This window comes from Ascaphus truei, chromosome 7 (genome assembly GCF_040206685.1).
Source record: "Ascaphus truei isolate aAscTru1 chromosome 7, aAscTru1.hap1, whole genome shotgun sequence".
NCBI classification, from domain to species: domain Eukaryota; kingdom Metazoa; phylum Chordata; class Amphibia; order Anura; family Ascaphidae; genus Ascaphus; species Ascaphus truei.
Window position 1 is genome coordinate 3,459,065 of NC_134489.1, and position 22,139 is coordinate 3,481,203.

The 22,139-nt window shown below is 48.4% G+C and overlaps 1 protein-coding gene across 2 annotated transcripts in view; it reads right to left on the minus strand.

Moving 5' to 3' along the window:
* The window catches only part of LOC142498632 (calpain-2 catalytic subunit-like), a 117,680-nt gene that overhangs the window by 28,116 nt on the left and 67,425 nt on the right, over positions 1 to 22,139 (minus strand). For both annotated transcript variants that reach the window (XM_075606871.1, XM_075606870.1), the window contains exons 11-12: positions 7,076 to 7,087; positions 599 to 807 (exon numbers count right to left, since the gene is read on the minus strand). In XM_075606871.1, coding sequence (XP_075462986.1) covers positions 599 to 807; positions 7,076 to 7,087 — 221 coding nt within the window. The remainder of the gene's footprint in view (positions 1 to 598; positions 808 to 7,075; positions 7,088 to 22,139) is intronic.

The window sequence follows — 22,139 nt, forward strand, 5'->3', positions numbered from 1 at the left end:
TGCGTTCTTCTCAAGGATGTCTTCTTTCTACCCCCGTTGTATCTAAAGCCCTCTCCCGCCTTAAACATTTTTCACTGACTGCCACACACCTCTGGAATGCCCTTCCCCTCAGTACCCGACTAGCACCCTCTCTATCCACCTTTAAGACCCAACTTAAGACCCACTTGCTTAAAGAAGCATATGAATAGCACTGTGGATATTCTGAACACATGATCCATAAAGCTTGGCCCCCTGCAGACGCACTTACCAGAACTCCCTCCTATTGTCTCTGTACGTTCTCCCTACCTACCAATTAGACTGTAAGCTCCTCGGGGCAGGGACTCCTCTTCCTTAATGTTACTTTTATGTCTAAAGCACTTATTCTCATGATCTGTTATTTATATTATCTGTTATTTATTTGATTACCACATGTATTACTACTGTGAAGCGCTATGTACATTAATGGCGCTATATAAATAAAGGCATACAATACAATACTGTCTGGGGGGTTGGGAAGAATCACGAGAAGAGAGTGAAAAGGAGTAGAGGAAAATTGAGAAAGGAGAGAACAAGTTAGTTGGAGGTCTTAGTGGAGTGTTAGAATATGATGCACCCTCACGTGAGTGTGTGTTGCTTCTCAGTGAAGACTCTAAGGTTGAAGGCAGACTCCTCGTGTGGGTTGAAGGTGCTCGGAATAATCAGATAACTCCCGGGGGAAAGCTTGTATCTCCCAGTCACATCTCGCTGTGCCACGAACGGAGACAAGACCACAGGGAACAGAGAGGGGACCAAATCCATTCTCTGGGACACCAGCGTCATCTGCTCAAACTGCATGAGAGATACAGGGTCACATATAAGCTCTGCCGAGTGACTGACACAGGGTAACATATAAGCTTTGCAGAGTGACATGCAGGGGCCCAGACATGCCCTGCAGAGTGACACGCAGGGGGTTACAGACATGTTCTGCAGAGTGACACGCAGGGTCACAGACATGCTCTGCAGAGTGACACACAGGGCCCAGACATGCTCTGCAGAGTGACACGCAGTGTCACAGACATGCTCTGCAGAGTGACACACAGGGCCCAGACATGCTCTGCAGAGTGACACGCAGGGTCACAGACATGCTCTGCAGAGTGACACGCAGGGGGTTACAGACATGTTCTGCAGAGTGACACGCAGGGTCACAGACATGCTCTGCAGAGTGACACGCAGGGCCCAGACATGCTCTGCAGAGTGACACGCAGGGTCACAGACATGCTCTGCAGAGTGACATGCAGGGCCCAGACATGCTCTGCAGAGTGACACGCAGGGTCACAGACATGCTCTGCAGAGTGACACGCAGGGGGTTACAGACATGTTCTGCAGAGTGACACGCAGGGTCACAGACATGCTCTGCAGAGTGACACACAGGGGGTTACAGACATCTTCTGCAGAGTGACACGCAGGGTCACAGACATGCTCTGCAGAGCGACACGCAGGGGTCTGCAGAGTGACACGCAGGGTCACAGACATGCTCTGCAGAGTGACACGCAGGGTCACAGACATGCTCTGCAGAGTGACACGCAGGGGGTCACAGACATGCTCTGCAGAGTGAGAGGCACGGGGTCACAGACATGCTCTGCAGAGTGAAGGGCACGGGGTCACAGACATGCTCTGCAGAGCGAAGGGCACGGGGTCACAGACATGCTCTGCAGAGTGAAGGGCACGGGGTCACAGACATGCTCTGCAGAGTGACACGCAGGGTCACAGACATGCTCTGCAGAGTGACACACAGGGGGTTACAGACATGTTCTGCAGAGTGACACGCAGGGTCACAGACATGCTCTGCAGAGCGACACGCAGGGGTCTGCAGAGTGACACGCAGGGTCACAGACATGCTCTGCAGAGTGACACGCAGGGTCACAGACATGCTCTGCAGAGTGACACGCAGGGGGTCACAGACATGCTCTGCAGAGTGAGAGGCACGGGGTCACAGACATGCTCTGCAGAGTGAAGGGCACGGGGTCACAGACATGCTCTGCAGAGCGAAGGGCACGGGGTCACAGACATGCTCTGCAGAGTGAAGGGCACGGGGTCACAGACATGCTCTGCAGAGTGAAGGGCACGGGGTCACAGACATGCTCTGCAGAGCGAAGGGCACAGGGTCACAGACATGCGCGGCAGGAGTGACATGCAGGGTCACAGACATGCTCTGCAGAGTGACACGCAGGGTCACAGTCATGCTCTGCAGAGTGACAGGCACAGGGTCTCATTCATGCTCTGCAGAGTGACAGGCACAGGGTCACAGTCATGCTCTGCAGAGTGACAGGCACAGGGTCACAGTCATGCTCTGCAGAGTGACAGGCACAGGGTCACATTCATGCTCTGCAGAGTGACAGGCACAGGGTCACAGTCATGCTCTGCAGAGTGACAGGCACAGGGTCACAGTCATGCGCGGCAGAGTGACAGGCACAGGGTCACAGTCATGCGCGGCAGAGTGACAGGCACAGGGTCACAGTCATGCTCTGCAGAAGAACAGACAAGGTGATGTTTCCCACGTAACACTATTATTTATTAACTAGCTGAGAGCCCCGGCGTTGCCCGGGATGTTTGTGGTGTGGGTGTGGCATTTGGGTGGGGAGTGGTCCACGCGGCCCATGTGCGGTGGTAGTGCTGCTGTGGCTGTACTGATGGTGATTGTATTGGTGTGCTGATTTGGGAGGGTTTGGTGCTGATGTGGGGGTGCGGATGTGGGTGTGCCGATGGGGGAGGTGCGAAGGTGGCGATGTGTGGGTGCTGATGGTGTTGATGGGGGCTGGGAATGGTGGGGAGCCGAGAATGCCAGTGTGCTGGGGGGGGCATGGGATACCGGTGTGCTGATGTGGTGGTGCTGGGGATAGTGTGTGTGTGTGTATACGTGTGTGTGTATATACACACGTGTGTGTGTATACATGTGTGTATACATGTTTGTGTGTATACATTGTATGTGTGTGTGTGTGTGTATACATGTGTGTGTGTGTGTGTGTATACATTGTGTGTATGTATATATTGTGTGTATACAACATGTTTGTGTGTGTATACACATGTGTGTGTGTATACACATGTCTGTGTGTGTATACATGTGTGTGTATACACATGTGTGTATACACGTGTGTGTGTATACACGTGTGTGTGTGTATACACGTGTGTGTGTGTGTGTGTGTATACACGTGTGTGTGTGTGTATACACGTGTGTGTGTGTGTATACACGTGTGTGTGTGTGTGTATACACGTGTGTGTGTGTGTATACGTGTGTGTGTGTGTATACGTGTGTGTGTGTGTATACGTGTGTGTGTGTGTGTATACATGTGTGTGTGTGTGTATAGGGGGGGAGGGGGAAGGGGGGAGGGGGAAGGGGGGAGAGGGGGGAGAGGGAGAGGGGGGAGAGGGGGGGAGGTGGTGGGAAGGGGGGGTGGAGGGGGGAGGTGGTGGGAAGGGGGGGTGGAGGGGGGAGGTGGTGGGAAGGGGGGGTGGAGAGGGAGGTGGTGGGAAGGGGGTGTGGAGGGGGGAGGTGGTGGGAAGGGGGGGTGGAGGGGGGAGGTGGTGGGAAGGGGGGGAGGAGTGGGGAGGAGGGGGGAATTGGGGGGAGGGGGAGGGGAGGTGGGAAGGGGGGGGAGGGGAGGTGGGAAGGGGGGGGAAGGTGGTGGGGAGGAGGGGGGGAAGGTGGTGGGGAGGAGGGGGGGAGGCGGTGGGGAGGAGGGGGGGAGGTGGTTGGGGAGGAGGGGGGAATGGGGGGAGGTGGTGGGAAGGGGGGGGAGGTGGTGGGAAGGGGGGGGGAGGTGGTGGGAAGGGGGGGGGAGGTGGTGGGAAGGGGGGAGGTGGTGGGGAGGAGGGGGGAGGGGGAGGGGTGGTGGGAAGGGGGGAGGTGGTGGGGAGGAGGGGGGAGGGGAGGTGGGAAGGGGGGGAGGGGAGGTGGGAAGGGGGGGAGGGGAGGTGGGAAGGGGGAGGGGAGGAGGGGGGGAGGTGGTGGGGAGGAGGGGGGGAGGTGGTGGGGAGGAGGGGGAAGTGGTGGGAAGGGGGGGAGGTGGTGGAAAGGGGGGGTGGGGGGGAGGTGGTGGGAAGGGGGTGGGAGTTGGGGAGGTGGTGGGAAGGGGGGTGGGAGGGGGGGAGGTGGTGGGAAGGGGGGGGGGAGGTGGTGGGAAGGGGGTGGGAAGGGGGGGGAGGTGGTGGGAAGGGGGGGGAGGTGGTGGGAAGGGGGTGGGAAGGGGGGGGAGGTGGTGGGAAGTGGGTGGGAAGGGGGGATGTGGTGGGAAGGGGGGGAGGTGGAGGGGAGGTGAAGGGGGTGGGGGGTGGAGGGCAGGTGAAGGGGGAGGGTGGGATGGAGGGGAGGTGATGGGGGAGGGTGGAGGGGGGGGTGGAGGGGAGGTGAAGGGGGGGGGTGGAGGAGAGGTGAAGGGGAGGTGGAGGAGAGGTGAAGGGGGGGGTGGAGGGGAGGTGAAGGGGGGGGTGGAGGGGAGGTGAAGGGGGGGTGGAGGGAGGTGAGGGGTGGGTGAGGGGAGGGGAGGTGAGGGGTGGGTGAGGGGAGGTGAAGGCCGCTCCCTCACCCGTCCGGCCGCTCACTCACCCGTCCGGCAGCTCCCTCAGCTGTCCGGCAGCTCCCACGTGGATCTGAGGCGGGAGGCAGCTAGTTGTGGCCGCTCCCCCGCTGTGTCCCGGGCACTCGCTCCCCCGCTGACTGTAGCGGCGCCGGGGGGGGAGGGGGTGGAGGGGAGGTGAAGGGGGGTGAGGGGTGGGTGAGGGGAGGTGAAGGGGGGTGAGGGGAGGTGAGGGGTGGGTGAGGGGAGGTGAAGGGGGGTGAGGGGAGGTGAGGGGTGGGTGAGGGGAGGTGAAGGGGGGTGAGGGGTGGGTTTGGGGAGGTGAAGGGGGGTGAGGGGTGGGTGAGGGGAGGTGAAGGCCGCTCACTCACCCGTCCGGAAGCTCCTACGTGGATCTGAGGCGGGAGACAGCTTGTTGTGGCCGCTCCCCCGCTGTGTCCCGGGCACTCGCTCCCCCGCTGACTGTAGCGGCGCTGGGGGGGGAGGGGGTGGAGGGGAGGTGAAGGGGGGTGAGGGGTGGGTGAGGGGAGGTGAGGGGTGGGTGAGGGGAGGTGAGGGGTGGGTGAGGGGTGGGTGAGGGGAGGTGAGGGGTGGGTGAGGGGAGGTGAGGGGTGGGTGAGGGGAGGTGAAGGGGGGTGAGGGGTGGGTGAGGGGAGGTGAAGGCCGCTCACTCACCCATCCGGAAGCTCCCACGTGGATCTGAGGCGGGAGGCAGCTTGTTGTGGCCGCTCCCCCGCTGTGTCCCGGGCACTCGCTCCCCCGCTGACTGTAGCGGCGCCGGGGGGGGGGGGCTGAAAGCGCAGGAGACACGGGGAGAGGAGGAGGTGCGCGCGGGTGTGGAGGCTGATGTTCGGGGAGGAAGAGGCGGAGGCTCCGGGACCGTATGTGAGCCCCACCCCCCGGGTTATACATGCTGCTAATGTACACCCCCCCCCCTACTGTGTGTGTGTGTGTGTGTGTGTGTGTGTGTGTGTGTGTGACCCTGTGTGTGTGTGTGTGTGTTTGTGTCCCTGTGTGTCCTTTGGCCCGTCACTCCGCCTCAGGCCAATGAGAGGTGTGCGGGGGCGGCCCAAGGGACCAATGAGATTTCCCCTAGGGACACCGGACATCCAGGCATACAGTGCTTTCAATTATATAGTATATAAGATAAGATATACACACACACACACACACACACACACACACACACACACACACACACACACACACACACACACACACACACACACACACACACACACACACACACACACACACACACACACACACACACACCAGTCACACACACCAGTTAAGTTGTGATGGGTTAAAAAAGTGACAAAAACCCTCCACAGTAAAGCATACAGCAAATTGAAATATTACTGTGTGCTCATTTACATGTCTTAGACAGGTCTGCAACGCTGCCTTTCACCATTATCACCCAGCATACAGTGCTTTCACTGCAGCAAGGGATTCTGGGAAATGAAATGCAAATGAGCACACCGTACCCCCTTTTGCTTCAAAACCATATAACATGGTTCCCTATAAGCTTATGCTTGCTGCATTGCACAGCTTTTGAGCACAGCCTGGAACTTGATGGACCTATGTCTTTTTTCAACCTCATCTTCTATGTAACTATGTAACTATGCAACGATGTATGTAGCCAGTAAACCTACCTACAGACAGCTGTTTCGATTTGCTATATGCTTTACTATGGAGGGTTTTTGTCACATTTTTAACCAACCATAACTTAACTAAGTGTGGTGAAACCTATCCCTAGCTTCATTTTGCAAAGCCAGTATAACCAACCTCACACTGATGAGACCCATTAAGGTTAAAACGGCTGTCAATGGTGGGTTTACTGGCTATGCATCTTAACAAAGGCTGTGCTCAAAAGCAGTGCAATGCAGCAAGCATAAGCTTATAAGGGACCATGTATATGTATATGTGTGCTCATTTGCATGTCATTTCCCAGAATCCCTTGCTGCAATGGAACCACTGTATGCTGGGTGATAATGGTGAAAGGCAGGGTTTCAGACCTGGCTAAGACATGCAAATGAGCACACAGTAATATTTCCATTATTTATATATATATATATATATATATAAAAACAAACATCACAGCTTGCACTCAATGTACTGGTTCATTAAGACAGGTGCTAGTCTCAAATAATAGAAAAACAACATTACCATTCTCTCGTCCGGTAAAGAAAGACTGCACTCGGTTCAGTAATCATGAAAAACTGTATTGGGCATCTGAATAAAAAAATGCCCAATACAGTTTTTCATGATTACTGAACCGTGTGCAGTCTTTCTTTACCGGACGAGAGAATGGTAATGTTGTTTATATATATATATATATATATATATATATATATATATATATATATATATATATATATATATATATATATATATATATATATATATATATATATATATAGGAATAATGTCAGTATAAATTGCAATATACCTTCTTTTTATGACATCAAATCCCCATATACCCCCCTTTACATCTGATACAGTCTTCTTATAGTGGTTCAAGATTTTCAAGATTTATTCACCTCTTTTGGGACCTGGGAGAAAAACACAGAAAAAAATCAAGAATGAAAATACAAACGAAATCCTTCATGTCAATAAGAGGTAATAATGTGAAAGACAGAAATATATAGCTGTACAGAAAGAAAGACATAGAGAGAGGGAGGAGAGACCATGCTGTCAAACTTTAGACAGATAGCTGTGCATCTGATAGTGAGAGAGGAGCGGAATGAGATATAGCTGTGCACCTGATAGTGAGAGAGGAGCGGAATGAGATATAGCTGTACATCTGATAGTGAGAGGAGCGGAATGAGATATAGCTGTGCATCTGATAGTGAGAGGAGCGGAATGAGATATAGCTGTACATCTGATAGCGAGAGAGGAGCGGAATGAGATATAGCTGTGCATCTGATAGTGAGAGAGGAGCGGAATGAGATATAGCTGTGCATCTGATAGTGAGAGGAGCGGAATGAGATATAGCTGTGCATCTGATAGTGAGAGGAGCGGAATGAGATATAGCTGTGCATCTGATAGCGAGAGAGGAGCGGAATGAGATATAGCTGTGCATCTGATAGTGAGAGAGGAGCGGAATGAGATATAGCTGTGCATCTGATAGTGAGAGGAGCGGAATGAGATATAGCTGTGCATCTGATAGTGAGAGAGGAGCGGAATGAGATATAGCTGTGCATCTGATAGTGAGAGGAGCGGAATAAGATATAGCTGTGCATCTGATAGTGAGAGGAGCGGAATGAGATATAGCTGTACATCTGATAGTGAGAGAGGAGCGGAATGAGATATAGCTGTACATTTGATAGTGAGAGAGGAGCGGAATGAGATATAGCTGTGCATCTGATAGTGAGAGAGGAGCGGAATGAGATATAGCTGTACATCTGATAGTGAGAGAGGAGCGGAATGAGATATAGCTGTGCATCTGAGAGAGAGAGGAGCGGAATGAGATATAGCTGTACATCTGATAGTGAGAGGAGCGGAATGAGATATAGCTGTGCATCTGATAGTGAGAGAGGAGCGGAATGAGATATAGCTGTACATCTGATAGTGAGAGAGGAGCGGAATGAGATATAGCTGTGCATCTGATAGCGAGAGAGGAGCGGAATGAGATATAGCTGTACATCTGATAGTGAGAGAGGAGCGGAATGAGATATAGCTGTACATCTGATAGTGAGAGAGGAGCGGAATGAGATATAGCTGTGCATCTGATAGTGAGAGGAACGGAATGAGATATAGCTGTACATCTGATAGTGAGAGAGGAGCGGAATGAGACATAGCTGGCATCTGATAGTGAGAGAGGAGCGGAATGAGATATAGCTGTGCATCTGATAGTGAGAGAGGAGCGGAATGAGATATAGCTGTGCATCTGATAGTGAGAGAGGAGCGGAATGAGATATAGCTGTACATTTGATAGTGAGAGAGGAGCGGAATGAGATATAGCTGTGCATCTGATAGTGAGAGAGGAGCGGAATGAGATATAGCTGTACATCTGATAGTGAGAGAGGAGCGGAATGAGATATAGCTGTGCATCTGAGAGAGAGAGGAGCGGAATGAGATATAGCTGTACATCTGATAGTGAGAGGAGCGGAATGAGATATAGCTGTGCATCTGATAGTGAGAGAGGAGCGGAATGAGATATAGCTGTGCATCTGATAGTGAGAGGAGCGGAATGAGCTATAGCTGTACATCTGATAGTGAGAGAGGAGCGGAATGAGATATAGCTGTGCATCTGATAGTGAGAGAGGAGCGGAATGAGATATAGCTGTACATCTGATAGTGAGAGGAGCGGAATGAGATATAGCTGTGCATCTGATAGTGACAGAGGAGCGGAATGAGATATAGCTGTACATCTGATAGTGAGAGAGGAGCGGAATGAGATATAGCTGTGCATCTGATAGTGAGAGGAGCGGAATGAGATATAGCTGTACATCTGATAGTGAGAGAGGAGCGGAATGAGATATAGCTGTGCATCTGATAGTGAGAGAGGAGCGGAATGAGATATAGCTGTACATCTGATAGTGAGAGGAGCGGAATGAGATATAGCTGTACATCTGATAGTGAGAGAGGAGCGGAATGAGATAGCTGTACATCTGATAGTGGGAGAGGTGCGGAATGAGATATAGCTGTGCATCTGATAGTGAGAGAGGAGCGGAATGAGATATAGCTGTGCATCTGATAATGAAAGAGGAGCGGAATGAGATATAGCTGTGCATCTGATAGTGAGAGAGGAGCGGACTGAGATATAGCTGTGCATCTGATAGTGAGAGAGGAGCGGACTGAGATATAGCTGTACATCTGATAGTGAGAGAGGAGCGGAATGAGATATAGCTGTGCATCTGATAGTGAAAGAGGAGCGGAATGAGATATAGCTGTGCATCTGATAGTGAGAGAGGAGCGGACTGAGATATACAGTAGCTGTGCATCTGATAGTGAGAGAGGAGCGGAATGAGATATAGCTTTGCATCTGATAGTGAGAGAGGAGCGGAATGAGATATAGCTGTGCATCTGATAGTGAGAGAGGAGCGGAATGAGATATAGCCAGTGGTCGACAAACCTATACATTTCCTCGCCCCGGGCGAGTGGATTTAACCCCCAGGCGAGTAAATATTGGCCCAAGCAGCACACGTTTGGTACTAGGTGGCGAGTAGATTTTTTTGTGTGGCGAGTAGATTTTTTGGTGATTTGTCAACCACTGGATATAGCTGTACATCTGATAGGTAGAGGAGCGGAATGAGATATAGCTGTGCATCTGATAGTGAGAGAGGAGCGGAATGAGATATAGCTTTGCATCTGATAGTGAGAGAGGAGCGGAATGAGATATAACTGTACATCTGATAGTGAGAGGAGCGGAATGAGATATAGCTTTGCATCTGATAGTGAGAGAGGAGCGGAATGAGATATAGCTGTGCATCTGATAGTGAAAGAGGAGCGGAATGAGATATAGCTGTGCATCTGATAGTGAGAGAGGAGCGGAATGAGATATAGCTGTGCATCTGATAGTGAGAGAGGAGCGGAATGAGATATAGCTGTACATCTGATAGTGAGAGAGGAGCGGAATGAGATATAGCTGTACATCTGATAGTGAAAGAGGGTCGGAATGAGATATAGCTGTACATCTGATAGTGAGAGAGGAGCGGAATGAGATATAGCTGTACATCTGATAGTGAGAGGAGCGGAATGAGATATAGCTGTACATCTGATAGTGAGAGAGGAGCGGAATGAGATATAGCTGTGCATCTGATAGTGAGAGAGGAGCGGAATGAGATATAGGTGTGCATCTGATAGTGAGAGAGGAGCGGAATGAGATATAGCTGTTCATCTGATAGTGAGAGAGGAGCGGAATGAGATATAGCTGTACATCTGATAGTCAGAGAGGAGCGGAATGAGATATAGCTGTGCATCTGATAGTGAGAGAGGAGCGGAATGAGATATAGCTGTGCATCTGATAGTGAGAGGAGCGAAATGAGATATAGCTGTACATCTGATAGTGAGAGAGGAGCGGAATGAGATATAGCTGTACATCTGATAGTGAGAGAGGAGCGGAATGAGATATAGCTGTGCATCTGATAGTGAGAGGAGCGGAATGAGATATAGCTGTGCATCTGATAGCGATAGAGGAGCAGAATGAGATATAGCTGTGCATCTGATAGTGAGGGAGGAGCGGAATGAGATATAGCTGTGCATCTGATAGTAAGAGAGGAGCGGAATGAGATATAGCTGTGCATCTGATAGCGATAGAGGAGCAGAATGAGATATAGCTGTGCATCTGATAGTGAGGGAGGAGCGGAATGAGATATAGCTGTACATCTGATAGTGAGAGGAGCGGAATGAGATATAGCTGTACATCTGATAGTGAGAGGAGCGGAATGAGATATAGCTGTGCATCTGATAGTGAGAGAGGAGCGGAATGAGATATAGCTGTACATCTGATAGTAAGAGGAGCGGAAAAAGATATAGCTGTGCATCTGATAGCGAGAGAGGAGCGGAATGAGATATAGCTGTACATCTGATAGTGAGAGAGGAGCGGAATGAGATATAGCTGTACATCTGATAGCGAGAGAGGAGCGGAATGAGATATAGCTGTTCATCTGATAGTGAGAGAGGAGCGGAATGAGATATAGCTGTGCATCTGATAGCGAGAGAGGAGCGGAATGAGATATAGCTGTACATCTGATAGTGAGAGAGGAGCGGAATGAGATATAGCTGTGCATCTGATAGTGAGAGGAGCGGAATGAGATATAGCTGTACATCTGATAGTGAGAGAGGAGCAGAATGAGATGTAGCTGTGCATCTGATAGTGAGGGAGGAGCGGAATGAGATATAGCTGTACATCTGATAGTGAGAGGAGCGGAATGAGATATAGCTGTGCATCTGATAGTGAGAGAGGAGCGGAATGAGATATAGCTGTACATCTGATAGTAAGAGGAGCGGAAAAAGATATAGCTGTGCATCTGATAGCGAGAGAGGAGCGGAATGAGATATAGCTGTGCATCTGATAGTGAGAGAGGAGCGGAATGAGATATAGCTGTACATCTGATAGTAAGAGGAGCGGAAAAAGATATAGCTGTGCATCTGATAGCGAGAGAGGAGCGGAATGAGATATAGCTGTGCATCTGATAGTGAGAGAGGAGCGGAATGAGATATAGCTGTACATCTGATAGTGAGAGAGGAGCGGAATGAGATATAGCTGTACATCTGATAGCGAGAGAGGAGCGGAATGAGATATAGCTGTTCATCTGATAGTGAGAGAGGAGCGGAATGAGATATAGCTGTGCATCTGATAGCGAGAGAGGAACGGAATGAGATATAGCTGTACATCTGATAGTGAGAGAGGAGCGGAATGAGATATAGCTGTGCATCTGAGAGAGAGAGGAGCGGAATGAGATATAGCTGTACATCTGATAGTGAGAGGAGCGGAATGAGATATAGCTGTACATCTGATAGTGAGAGAGGAGCGGAATGAGATATAGCTGTACATCTGATAGTGAGAGAGGGTCGGAATGAGATATACTTGTGCGTCTGATAGTGAGAGAGGAGCGGAATGAGATATAGCTGTGCATCTGATAGTGAGAGAGGAGCGGAATGAGATATAGCTGTATATCTGATAGTGAAAGAGGAGCGGAATGAGATATAGCTGTGCATCTGATAGTGAGAGGAGCGGAATGAGATATAGCTGTGCATCTGATAGTGAGAGAGGAGCGGAATGAGATATAGCTGTGCATCTGATAGTGAGAGAGGAGCGGAATGAGATATAGCTGTGCATCTGATAGTGAGAGAGGAGCGGAATGAGATATAGCTGTGCATCTGATAGTGAGAGGAGCGGAATGAGATATAGCTGTGCATCTGATAGTGAGAGAGGAGCGGAATGAGATATAGCTGTGCATCTGATAGTGAGAGAGGAGCGGAATGAGATATAGCTGTACATCTGATAGTGAGAGAGGAGCGGAATGAGATATAGCTGTGCATCTGATAGTGAGAGAGGAGCGGAATGAGATATAGCTGTACATTTGATAGAGAGAGAGGAGCGGAATGAGATATAGCTGTGCATCTGATAGTGAGAGAGGAGCGGAATGAGATATAGCTGTACATCTGATAGTGAGAGAGGAGCGGAATGAGATATAGCTGTGCATCTGATAGTGAGAGGAGCGGAATGAGCTATAGCTGTACATCTGATAGTGAGAGAGGAGCGGAATGAGATATAGCTGTGCATCTGATAGTGAGAGAGGAGCGGAATGAGATATAGCTGTACATCTGATAGTGAGAGGAGCGGAATGAGATATAGCTGTACATCTGATAGTGAGAGAGGAGCAGAATGAGATAGCTGTACATCTGATAGTGGGAGAGGTGCGGAATGAGATATAGCTGTGCATCTGATAGTGAGAGAGGAGCGGAATGAGATATAGCTGTGCATCTGATAATGAAAGAGGAGCGGAATGAGATATAGCTGTGCATCTGATAGTGAGAGAGGAGCGGAATGAGATATAGCCAGTGGTCGACAAACCTATACATTTCCTCGCCCCGGGCGAGTGGATTTAACCCCCAGGCGAGTAAATATTGGCCCAAGCAGCACACGTTTGGTACTACACTGGCGACACACTTTATTCGAGCTCGGCTAGTCCCACGAATTCGGGTATACCCGGGTGTATTGAGGTTTGTGACTGTTTTCTGCCCGAGTGCATTGAGGTATTTTCCAGGCAGGGATTGAAGCATTTTATTCCCGCTGGCTGCAATACTGCACAGTATATATATATATATATACTGCATTACAATTCATGAATTTATGCCATCTGGTAGACACGCGAAGCATTGCAGCCTATTAAATCCTAATCATTATCATTTAACAGATCAGCCGCCCGTCAGCCAGGCATGAACCTAGGCTGGGAAGGCAAACGCAACGGGGCTTGTCAGAGGTGAGGAGCGGCGCATTCCAGGTATCTGCCAGGTACATACTGGGTATTTGCTCGAATAAAGTGTGTCGGTGCAGTAGGTGGCGAGTAGATTTTTTTGTGTGGCGAGTAGATTTTTTGGTGATTTGTCAACCACTGGATATAGCTGTACATCTGATAGGTAGAGGAGCGGAATGAGATATAGCTGTGCATCTGATAGTGAAAGAGGAGCGGAATGAGATATAGCTGTACATCTGATAGTGAGAGAGGAGCGGAATGAGATATAGCTGTACATCTGATAGTGAGAGAGGAGTGGAATGAGATATAGCTGTGCATCTGATAGTGAAAGAGGAGCGGAATGGGATATAGCTGTGCATCTGATAGTGAGAGAGGAGCGGACTGAGATATAGCTGTACATCTGATAGTGAGAGAGGAGCGGAATGAGATATAGCTGTGCATCTGATAGTGAAAGAGGAGCGGAATGAGATATAGCTGTGCATCTGATAGTGAGAGAGGAGCGGACTGAGATATAGCTGTGCATCTGATAGTGAGAGAGGAGCGGAATGAGATATAGCTTTGCATCTGATAGTGAGAGAGGAGCGGAATGAGATATAGCTGTGCATCTGATAGTGAGAGAGGAGCAGAATGAGATATAGCCAGTGGTCGACAAACCTATACATTTCCTCGCCCCGGGCGAGTGGATTTAACCCCCAGGCGAGTAAATATTGGCCCAAGCAGCACACGTTTGGTACTAGGTGGCGAGTAGATTTTTTTGTGTGGCGAGTAGATTTTTTGGTGATTTGTCAACCACTGGATATAGCTGTACATCTGATAGGTAGAGGAGCGGAATGAGATATAGCTGTGCATCTGATAGTGAAAGAGGAGCGGAATGAGATAAAGCTGTGCATCTGATAGTGAGAGAGGAGCGGAATGAGATATAACTGTACATCTGATAGTGAGAGGAGCGGAATGAGATATAGCTGTACATCTGATAGTGAGAGAGGAGCGGAATGAAATATAGCTGTACATCTGATAGTGAGAGAGGAGCGGAATGAGATATAGCTGTGCATCTGATAGTGAGAGAGGAGCGGAATGAGATATAGCTGTGCATCTGATAGTGAGAGAGGAGCGGAATGAGATATAGCTTTGCATCTGATAGTGAGAGAGGAGCGGAATGAGATATAGCTGTACATCTGATAGTGAGAGGAGCGGAATGAGATATAGCTTTGCATCTGATAGTGAGAGAGGAGCGGAATGAGATATAGCTGTGCATCTGATAGTGAAAGAGGAGCGGAATGAGATATAGCTGTGCATCTGATAGTGAGAGAGGAGCGGAATGAGATATAGCTGTGCATCTGATAGTGAGAGAGGAGCGGAATGAGATATAGCTGTGCATCTGATAGTGAGAGAGGAGCGGAATGAGATATAGCTGTACATCTGATAGTGAGAGAGGGTCGGAATGAGATATAGCTGTACATCTGATAGTGAGAGAGGAGCGGAATGAGATATAGCTGTACATCTGATAGTGAGAGGAGCGGAATGAGATATAGCTGTACATCTGATAGTGACAGAGGAGCGGAATGAGATATAGCTGTGCATCTGATAGTGAGAGAGGAGCGGAATGAGATATAGCTGTGCATCTGATAGTGAGAGAGGAGCGGAATGAGATATAGCTGTACATCTGATAGCGAGAGAGGAGCGGAATGAGATATAGCTGTACATCTGATAGTGAGAGAGGAGCGGAATGAGATATAGCTGTACATCTCATAGTGAGAGAGGAGCGGAATGAGATATAGCTGTACATCTGATAGTGAGAGGAGCGGAATGAGATATAGGTGTGCATCTGATAGTGAGAGAGGAGCGGAATGAGATATAGCTGTTCATCTGATAGTGAGAGAGGAGCGGAATGAGATATAGCTGTACATCTGATAGTCAGAGAGGAGCGGAATGAGATATAGCTGTACATCTGATAGTGAGAGAGGAGCGGAATGAGATATAGCTGTGCATCTGATAGTAAGAGGAGCGAAATGAGATATAGCTGTACATCTGATAGTGAGAGAGGAGCGGAATGAGATATAGCTGTACATCTGATAGTGAGAGAGGAGCGGAATGAGATATAGCTGTGCATCTGATAGTAAGAGAGGAGCGGAATGAGATATAGCTGTACATCTGATAGCGATAGAGGAGCAGAATGAGATATAGCTGTGCATCTGATAGTGAGAGAGGAGCGGAATGAGATATAGCTGTGCATCTGATAGTGAGAGAGGAGCGGAATGAGATATAGCTGTACATCTGATAGCGAGAGAGGAGCGGAATGAGATATAGCTGTACATCTCATAGTGAGAGAGGAGCGGAATGAGATATAGCTGTACATCTGATAGTGAGAGGAGCGGAATAAGATATAGCTGTGCATCTGATAGCGAGAGAGGAGCGGAATGAGATATAGCTGTGCATCTGATAGCGAGAGAGGAGCGGAATGAGATATAGCTGTACATCTGATAGTGAGAGAGGAGCGGAATGAGATATAGCTGTACATCTGATAGTGAGAGGAGCGGAATGAGATAAAGCTGTACATCTGATAGTGAGAGAGGAGCCGAATGAGATATAGCTGTACATCTGATAGTGAGAGAGGGTCGGAATGAGATAAAGCTGTACATCTGATAGTGAGAGAGGAGCCGAATGAGATATAGCTGTACATCTGATAGTGAGAGAGGGTCGGAATGAGATATAGTTGTGCGTCTGATAGTGAGAGAGGAGCGGAATGAGATATAGCTGTGCATCTGATAGTGAGAGAGGAGCGGAATGAGATATAGCTGTGCATCTGATAGTGAGAGAGGAGCGGAATGAGATATAGATGTACATCTGATAGTGAGAGGAGCGGAATGAGATATAGCTGTACATCTGATAGTGAGAGAGGAGCGGAATGAGATATAGCTGTGCATTTGATAGTGAGAGAGGAGCGGAATGAGATATAGCTGTGCATCTGATAGTGAGAGAGGAGCGGAATGAGATATAGCTGTGCATCTGATAGTGAGAGAGGAGCGGAATGAGATATAGCTGTGCATCTGATAGTGAGAGAGGAGCGGAATGAGATATAGCTGTGCATCTGATAGTAAGAGAGGAGCGGAATGAGATATAGCTGTACATCTGATAGTGAGAGAGGAGCGGAATGAGATATAGCTGTGCATCTGATAGTGAGAGGAGCGGAATGAGATATAGCTGTACATCTGATAGTGAGAGAGCAGCGGAATGAGATATAGCTGTACATCTGATAGTGAGAGAGGAGCGGAATGAGATATAGCTGTGCATCTGATAGTGAGAGAGGAGCGGAATGAGATATAGCTGTGCATCTGATAGTGAGAGGAGCGGAATGAGATATAGCTGTACATCTGATAGTGAGAGAGGAGCGGAATGAGATATAGCTGTGCATCTGATAGTGAGAGAGGAGCGGAATGAGATATAGCTGTGCATCTGATAGTGAGAGAGGAGCGGAATGAGATATAGCTGTACATCTGATAGTGAGAGAGGAGCGGAATGAGATATAGCTGTACATCTGATAGTGAGAGAGGAGCGGAATGAGATATAGCTGTACATCTGATAGTGAGAGAGGAGCGGAATGAGATATAGCTGTGCATCTGATAGTAAGAGAGGAGCGGAATGAGATATAGCTGTACATCTGATAGCGATAGAGGAGCAGAATGAGATATAGCTGTGCATCTGATAGTGAGAGAGGAGCGGAATGAGATATAGCTGTGCATCTGATAGTGAGAGAGGAGCGGAATGAGATATAGCTGTACATCTGATAGCGAGAGAGGAGCGGAATGAGATATAGCTGTACATCTCATAGTGAGAGAGGAGCGGAATGAGATATAGCTGTACATCTGATAGTGAGAGGAGCGGAATAAGATATAGCTGTGCATCTGATAGCGAGAGAGGAGCGGAATGAGATATAGCTGTGCATCTGATAGCGAGAGAGGAGCGGAATGAGATATAGCTGTACATCTGATAGTGAGAGAGGAGCGGAATGAGATATAGCTGTACATCTGATAGTGAGAGGAGCGGAATGAGATAAAGCTGTACATCTGATAGTGAGAGAGGGTCGGAATGAGATATAGTTGTGCGTCTGATAGTGAGAGAGGAGCGGAATGAGATATAGCTGTGCATCTGATAGTGAGAGAGGAGCGGAATGAGATATAGCTGTGCATTTGATAGTGAGAGAGGAGCGGAATGAGATATAGCTGTGCATCTGATAGTGAGAGAGGAGCGGAATGAGATATAGCTGTGCATCTGATAGTGAGAGAGGAGCGGAATGAGATATAGCTGTGCATCTGATAGTGAGAGAGGAGCGGAATGAGATATAGCTATGCATCTGATAGTAAGAGAGGAGCGGAATGAGATATAGCTGTACATCTGATAGTGAGAGAGGAGCGGAATGAGATATAGCTGTGCATCTGATAGTGAGAGGAGCGGAATGAGATATAGCTGTACATCTGATAGTGAGAGAGCAGCGGAATGAGATATAGCTGTACATCTGATAGTGAGAGAGGAGCGGAATGAGATATAGCTGTGCATCTGATAGTGAGAGAGGAGCGGAATGAGATATAGCTGTGCATCTGATAGTGAGAGGAGCGGAATGAGATATAGCTGTACATCTGATAGTGAGAGAGGAGCGGAATGAGATATAGCTGTGCATCTGATAGTGAGAGAGGAGCGGAATGAGATATAGCTGTGCATCTGATAGTGAGAGAGGAGCGGAATGAGATATAGCTGTACATCTGATAGTGAGAGAGGAGCGGAATGAGATATAGCTGTACATCTGATAGTGAGAGAGGAGCGGAATGAGATATAGCTGTGCATCTGATAGTGAGAGAGGAGCGGAATGAGATATAGCTGTGCATCTGATAGTGAGAGAGGAGCGGAATGAGATATAGCTGTACATCTGATAGTGAGAGAGGAGCGGAATGAGATATAGCTGTGCATCTGATAGTGAGAGAGGAGCGGAATGAGATATAGCTGTGCATCTGATAGTGAGAGAGGAGCGGAATGAGATATAGGTGTGCATCTGATAGTGAGAGAGGAGCGGAATGAGATATAGCTGTTCATCTGATAGTGAGAGAGGAGCGGAATGAGATATAGCTGTACATCTGATAGTCAGAGAGGAGCGGAATGAGATATAGCTGTGCATCTGATAGTGAGAGGAGCGGAATGAGATATAGCTGTGCATCTGATAGTGAGAGAGGAGCGGAATGAGATATAGCTGTACATCTGATAGTGAGAGAGGGTCGGAATAAGATATAGCTGTGCATCTGATAGTGAGAGAGGAGCGGAATGAGATATAGCTGTACATCTAATAGTGAGAGAGGAGCGGAATGGAATATAGCTATGCATCTGATAGTGAGAGAGGAGCGGAATGAGATATAGCTGTACATCTGATAGTGAGAGAGGAGCGGAATGAGATATAACTGTACATCTGATAGTGAGAGAGGGTCGGAATGAGATATAGCTGTGCATCTGATAGTGAGAGAGGAGCGGAATGAGATATAGCTGTGCATCTGATAGTGAGAGAGGAGCAGAATGAGATAGCTGTACATCTGATAGTGGGAGAGGTGCGGAATGAGATATAGCTGTGCATCTGATAGTGAGAGAGGAGCGGAATGAGATATAGCTGTGCATCTGATAATGAAAGAGGAGCGGAATGAGATATAGCTGTGCATCTGATAGTGAGAGAGGAGCGGACTGAGATATAGCTGTGCATCTGATAGTGAGAGAGGAGCGGACTGAGATATAGCTGTACATCTGATAGTGAGAGAGGAGCGGAATGAGATATAGCTGTGCATCTGATAGTGAAAGAGGAGCGGAATGAGATATAGCTGTGCATCTGATAGTTAGAGAGGAGCGGAATGAGATATAGCTGTACATCTGATAGTGAGAGAGGAGCGGAATGAGATATAGCTGTACATCTGATAGCGAGAGAGGAGCGGAATGAGATATAGCTGTACATCTCATAGTGAGAGAGGAGCGGAATGAGATATATCTGTACATCTGATAGTGAGAGGAGCGGAATAAGATATAGCTGTGCATCTGATAGCGAGAGAGGAGCGGAATGAGATATAGCTGTGCATCTGATAGCGAGAGAGGAGCGGAATGAGATATAGCTGTACATCTGATAGTGAGAGAGGAGCGGAATGAGATATAGCTGTACATCTGATAGTGAGAGGAGCGGAATGAGATATAGCTGTACATCTGATAGTGAGAGAGGAGCGGAATGAGATATAGCTGTACATCTGATAGTGAGAGAGGGTCGGAATGAGATATAGTTGTGGGTCTGATAGTGAGAGAGGAGCGGAATGAGATATAGCTGTGCATCTGATAGTGAGAGAGGAGCGGAATGAGATATAGCTGTGCATCTGATAGTGAGAGGAGCGGAATGAGATATAGCTGTACATCTGATAGTGACAGAGGAGCGGAATGAGATATAGCTGTGCATCTGATAGTGAGAGAGGAGCGGAATGAGATATAGCTGTACATCTGATAGTGAGAGGAGCGGAATGAGATATAGCTGTACATCTGATAGTGAGAGAGGAGCGGAATGAGATATAGCTGTGCATTTGATAGTGAGAGAGGAGCGGAATGAGATATAGCTGTGCATCTGATAGTGAGAGAGGAGCGGAATGAGATATAGCTGTGCATCTGATAGCGAGAGAGGAGCGGAATGAGATATAGCTGTGCATCTGATAGCGAGAGAGGAGCGGAATGAGATATAGCTGTACATCTGATAGTGAGAGAGGAGCGGAATGAGATATAGCTGTACATCTGATAGTGAGAGGAGCGGAATGAGATAAAGCTGTACATCTGATAGTGAGAGAGGAGCCGAATGAGATATAGCTGTACATCTGATAGTGAGAGAGGGTCGGAATGAGATATAGTTGTGCGTCTGATAGTGAGAGAGGAGCGGAATGAGATATAGCTGTGCATCTGATAGTGAGAGAGGAGCGGAATGAGATATAGCTGTGCATTTGATAGTGAGAGAGGAGCGGAATGAGATATAGCTGTGCATCTGATAGTGAGAGAGGAGCGGAATGAGATATAGCTGTGCATCTGATAGTGAGAGAGGAGCGGAATGAGATATAGCTGTGCATCTGATAGTGAGAGAGGAGCGGAATGAGATATAGCTGTGCATCTGATAGTAAGAGAGGAGCGGAATGAGATATAGCTGTACATCTGATAGTGAGAGAGGAGCGGAATGAGATATAGCTGTGCATCTGATAGTGAGAGGAGCGGAATGAGATATAGCTGTACATCTGATAGTGAGAGAGCAGCGGAATGAGATATAGCTGTACATCTGATAGTGAGAGAGGAGCGGAATGAGATATAGCTGTGCATCTGATAGTGAGAGAGGAGCGGAATGAGATATAGCTGTGCATCTGATAGTGAGAGGAGCGGAATGAGATATAGCTGTACATCTGATAGTGAGAGAGGAGCGGAATGAGATATAGCTGTGCATCTGATAGTGAGAGAGGAGCGGAATGAGATATAGCTGTGCATCTGATAGTGAGAGAGGAGCGGAATGAGATATAGCTGTACATCTGATAGTGAGAGAGGAGCGGAATGAGATATAGCTGTACATCTGATAGTGAGAGAGGAGCGGAATGAGATATAGCTGTGCATCTGATAGTGAGAGAGGAGCGGAATGAGATATAGCTGTGCATCTGATAGTGAGAGAGGAGCGGAATGAGATATAGCTGTACATCTGATAGTGAGAGAGGAGCGGAATGAGATATAGCTGTGCATCTGATAGTGAGAGAGGAGCGGAATGAGATATAGCTGTGCATCTGATAGTGAGAGAGGAGCGGAATGAGATATAGGTGTGCATCTGATAGTGAGAGAGGAGCGGAATGAGATATAGCTGTTCATCTGATAGTGAGAGAGGAGCGGAATGAGATATAGCTGTACATCTGATAGTCAGAGAGGAGCGGAATGAGATATAGCTGTGCATCTGATAGTGAGAGGAGCGGAATGAGATATAGCTGTGCATCTGATAGTGAGAGAGGAGCGGAATGAGATATAGCTGTACATCTGATAGTGAGAGAGGGTCGGAATAAGATATAGCTGTGCATCTGATAGTGAGAGAGGAGCGGAATGAGATATAGCTGTACATCTAATAGTGAGAGAGGAGCGGAATGGAATATAGCTATGCATCTGATAGTGAGAGAGGAGCGGAATGAGATATAGCTGTACATCTGATAGTGAGAGAGGAGCGGAATGAGATATAACTGTACATCTGATAGTGAGAGAGGGTCGGAATGAGATATAGCTGTGCATCTGATAGTGAGAGAGGAGCGGAATGAGATATAGCTGTGCATCTGATAGTGAGAGAGGAGCAGAATGAGATAGCTGTACATCTGATAGTGGGAGAGGTGCGGAATGAGATATAGCTGTGCATCTGATAGTGAGAGAGGAGCGGAATGAGATATAGCTGTGCATCTGATAATGAAAGAGGAGCGGAATGAGATATAGCTGTGCATCTGATAGTGAGAGAGGAGCGGACTGAGATATAGCTGTGCATCTGATAGTGAGAGAGGAGCGGACTGAGATATAGCTGTACATCTGATAGTGAGAGAGGAGCGGAATGAGATATAGCTGTGCATCTGATAGTGAGAGAGGAGCGGAATGAGATATAGCTGTGCATCTGATA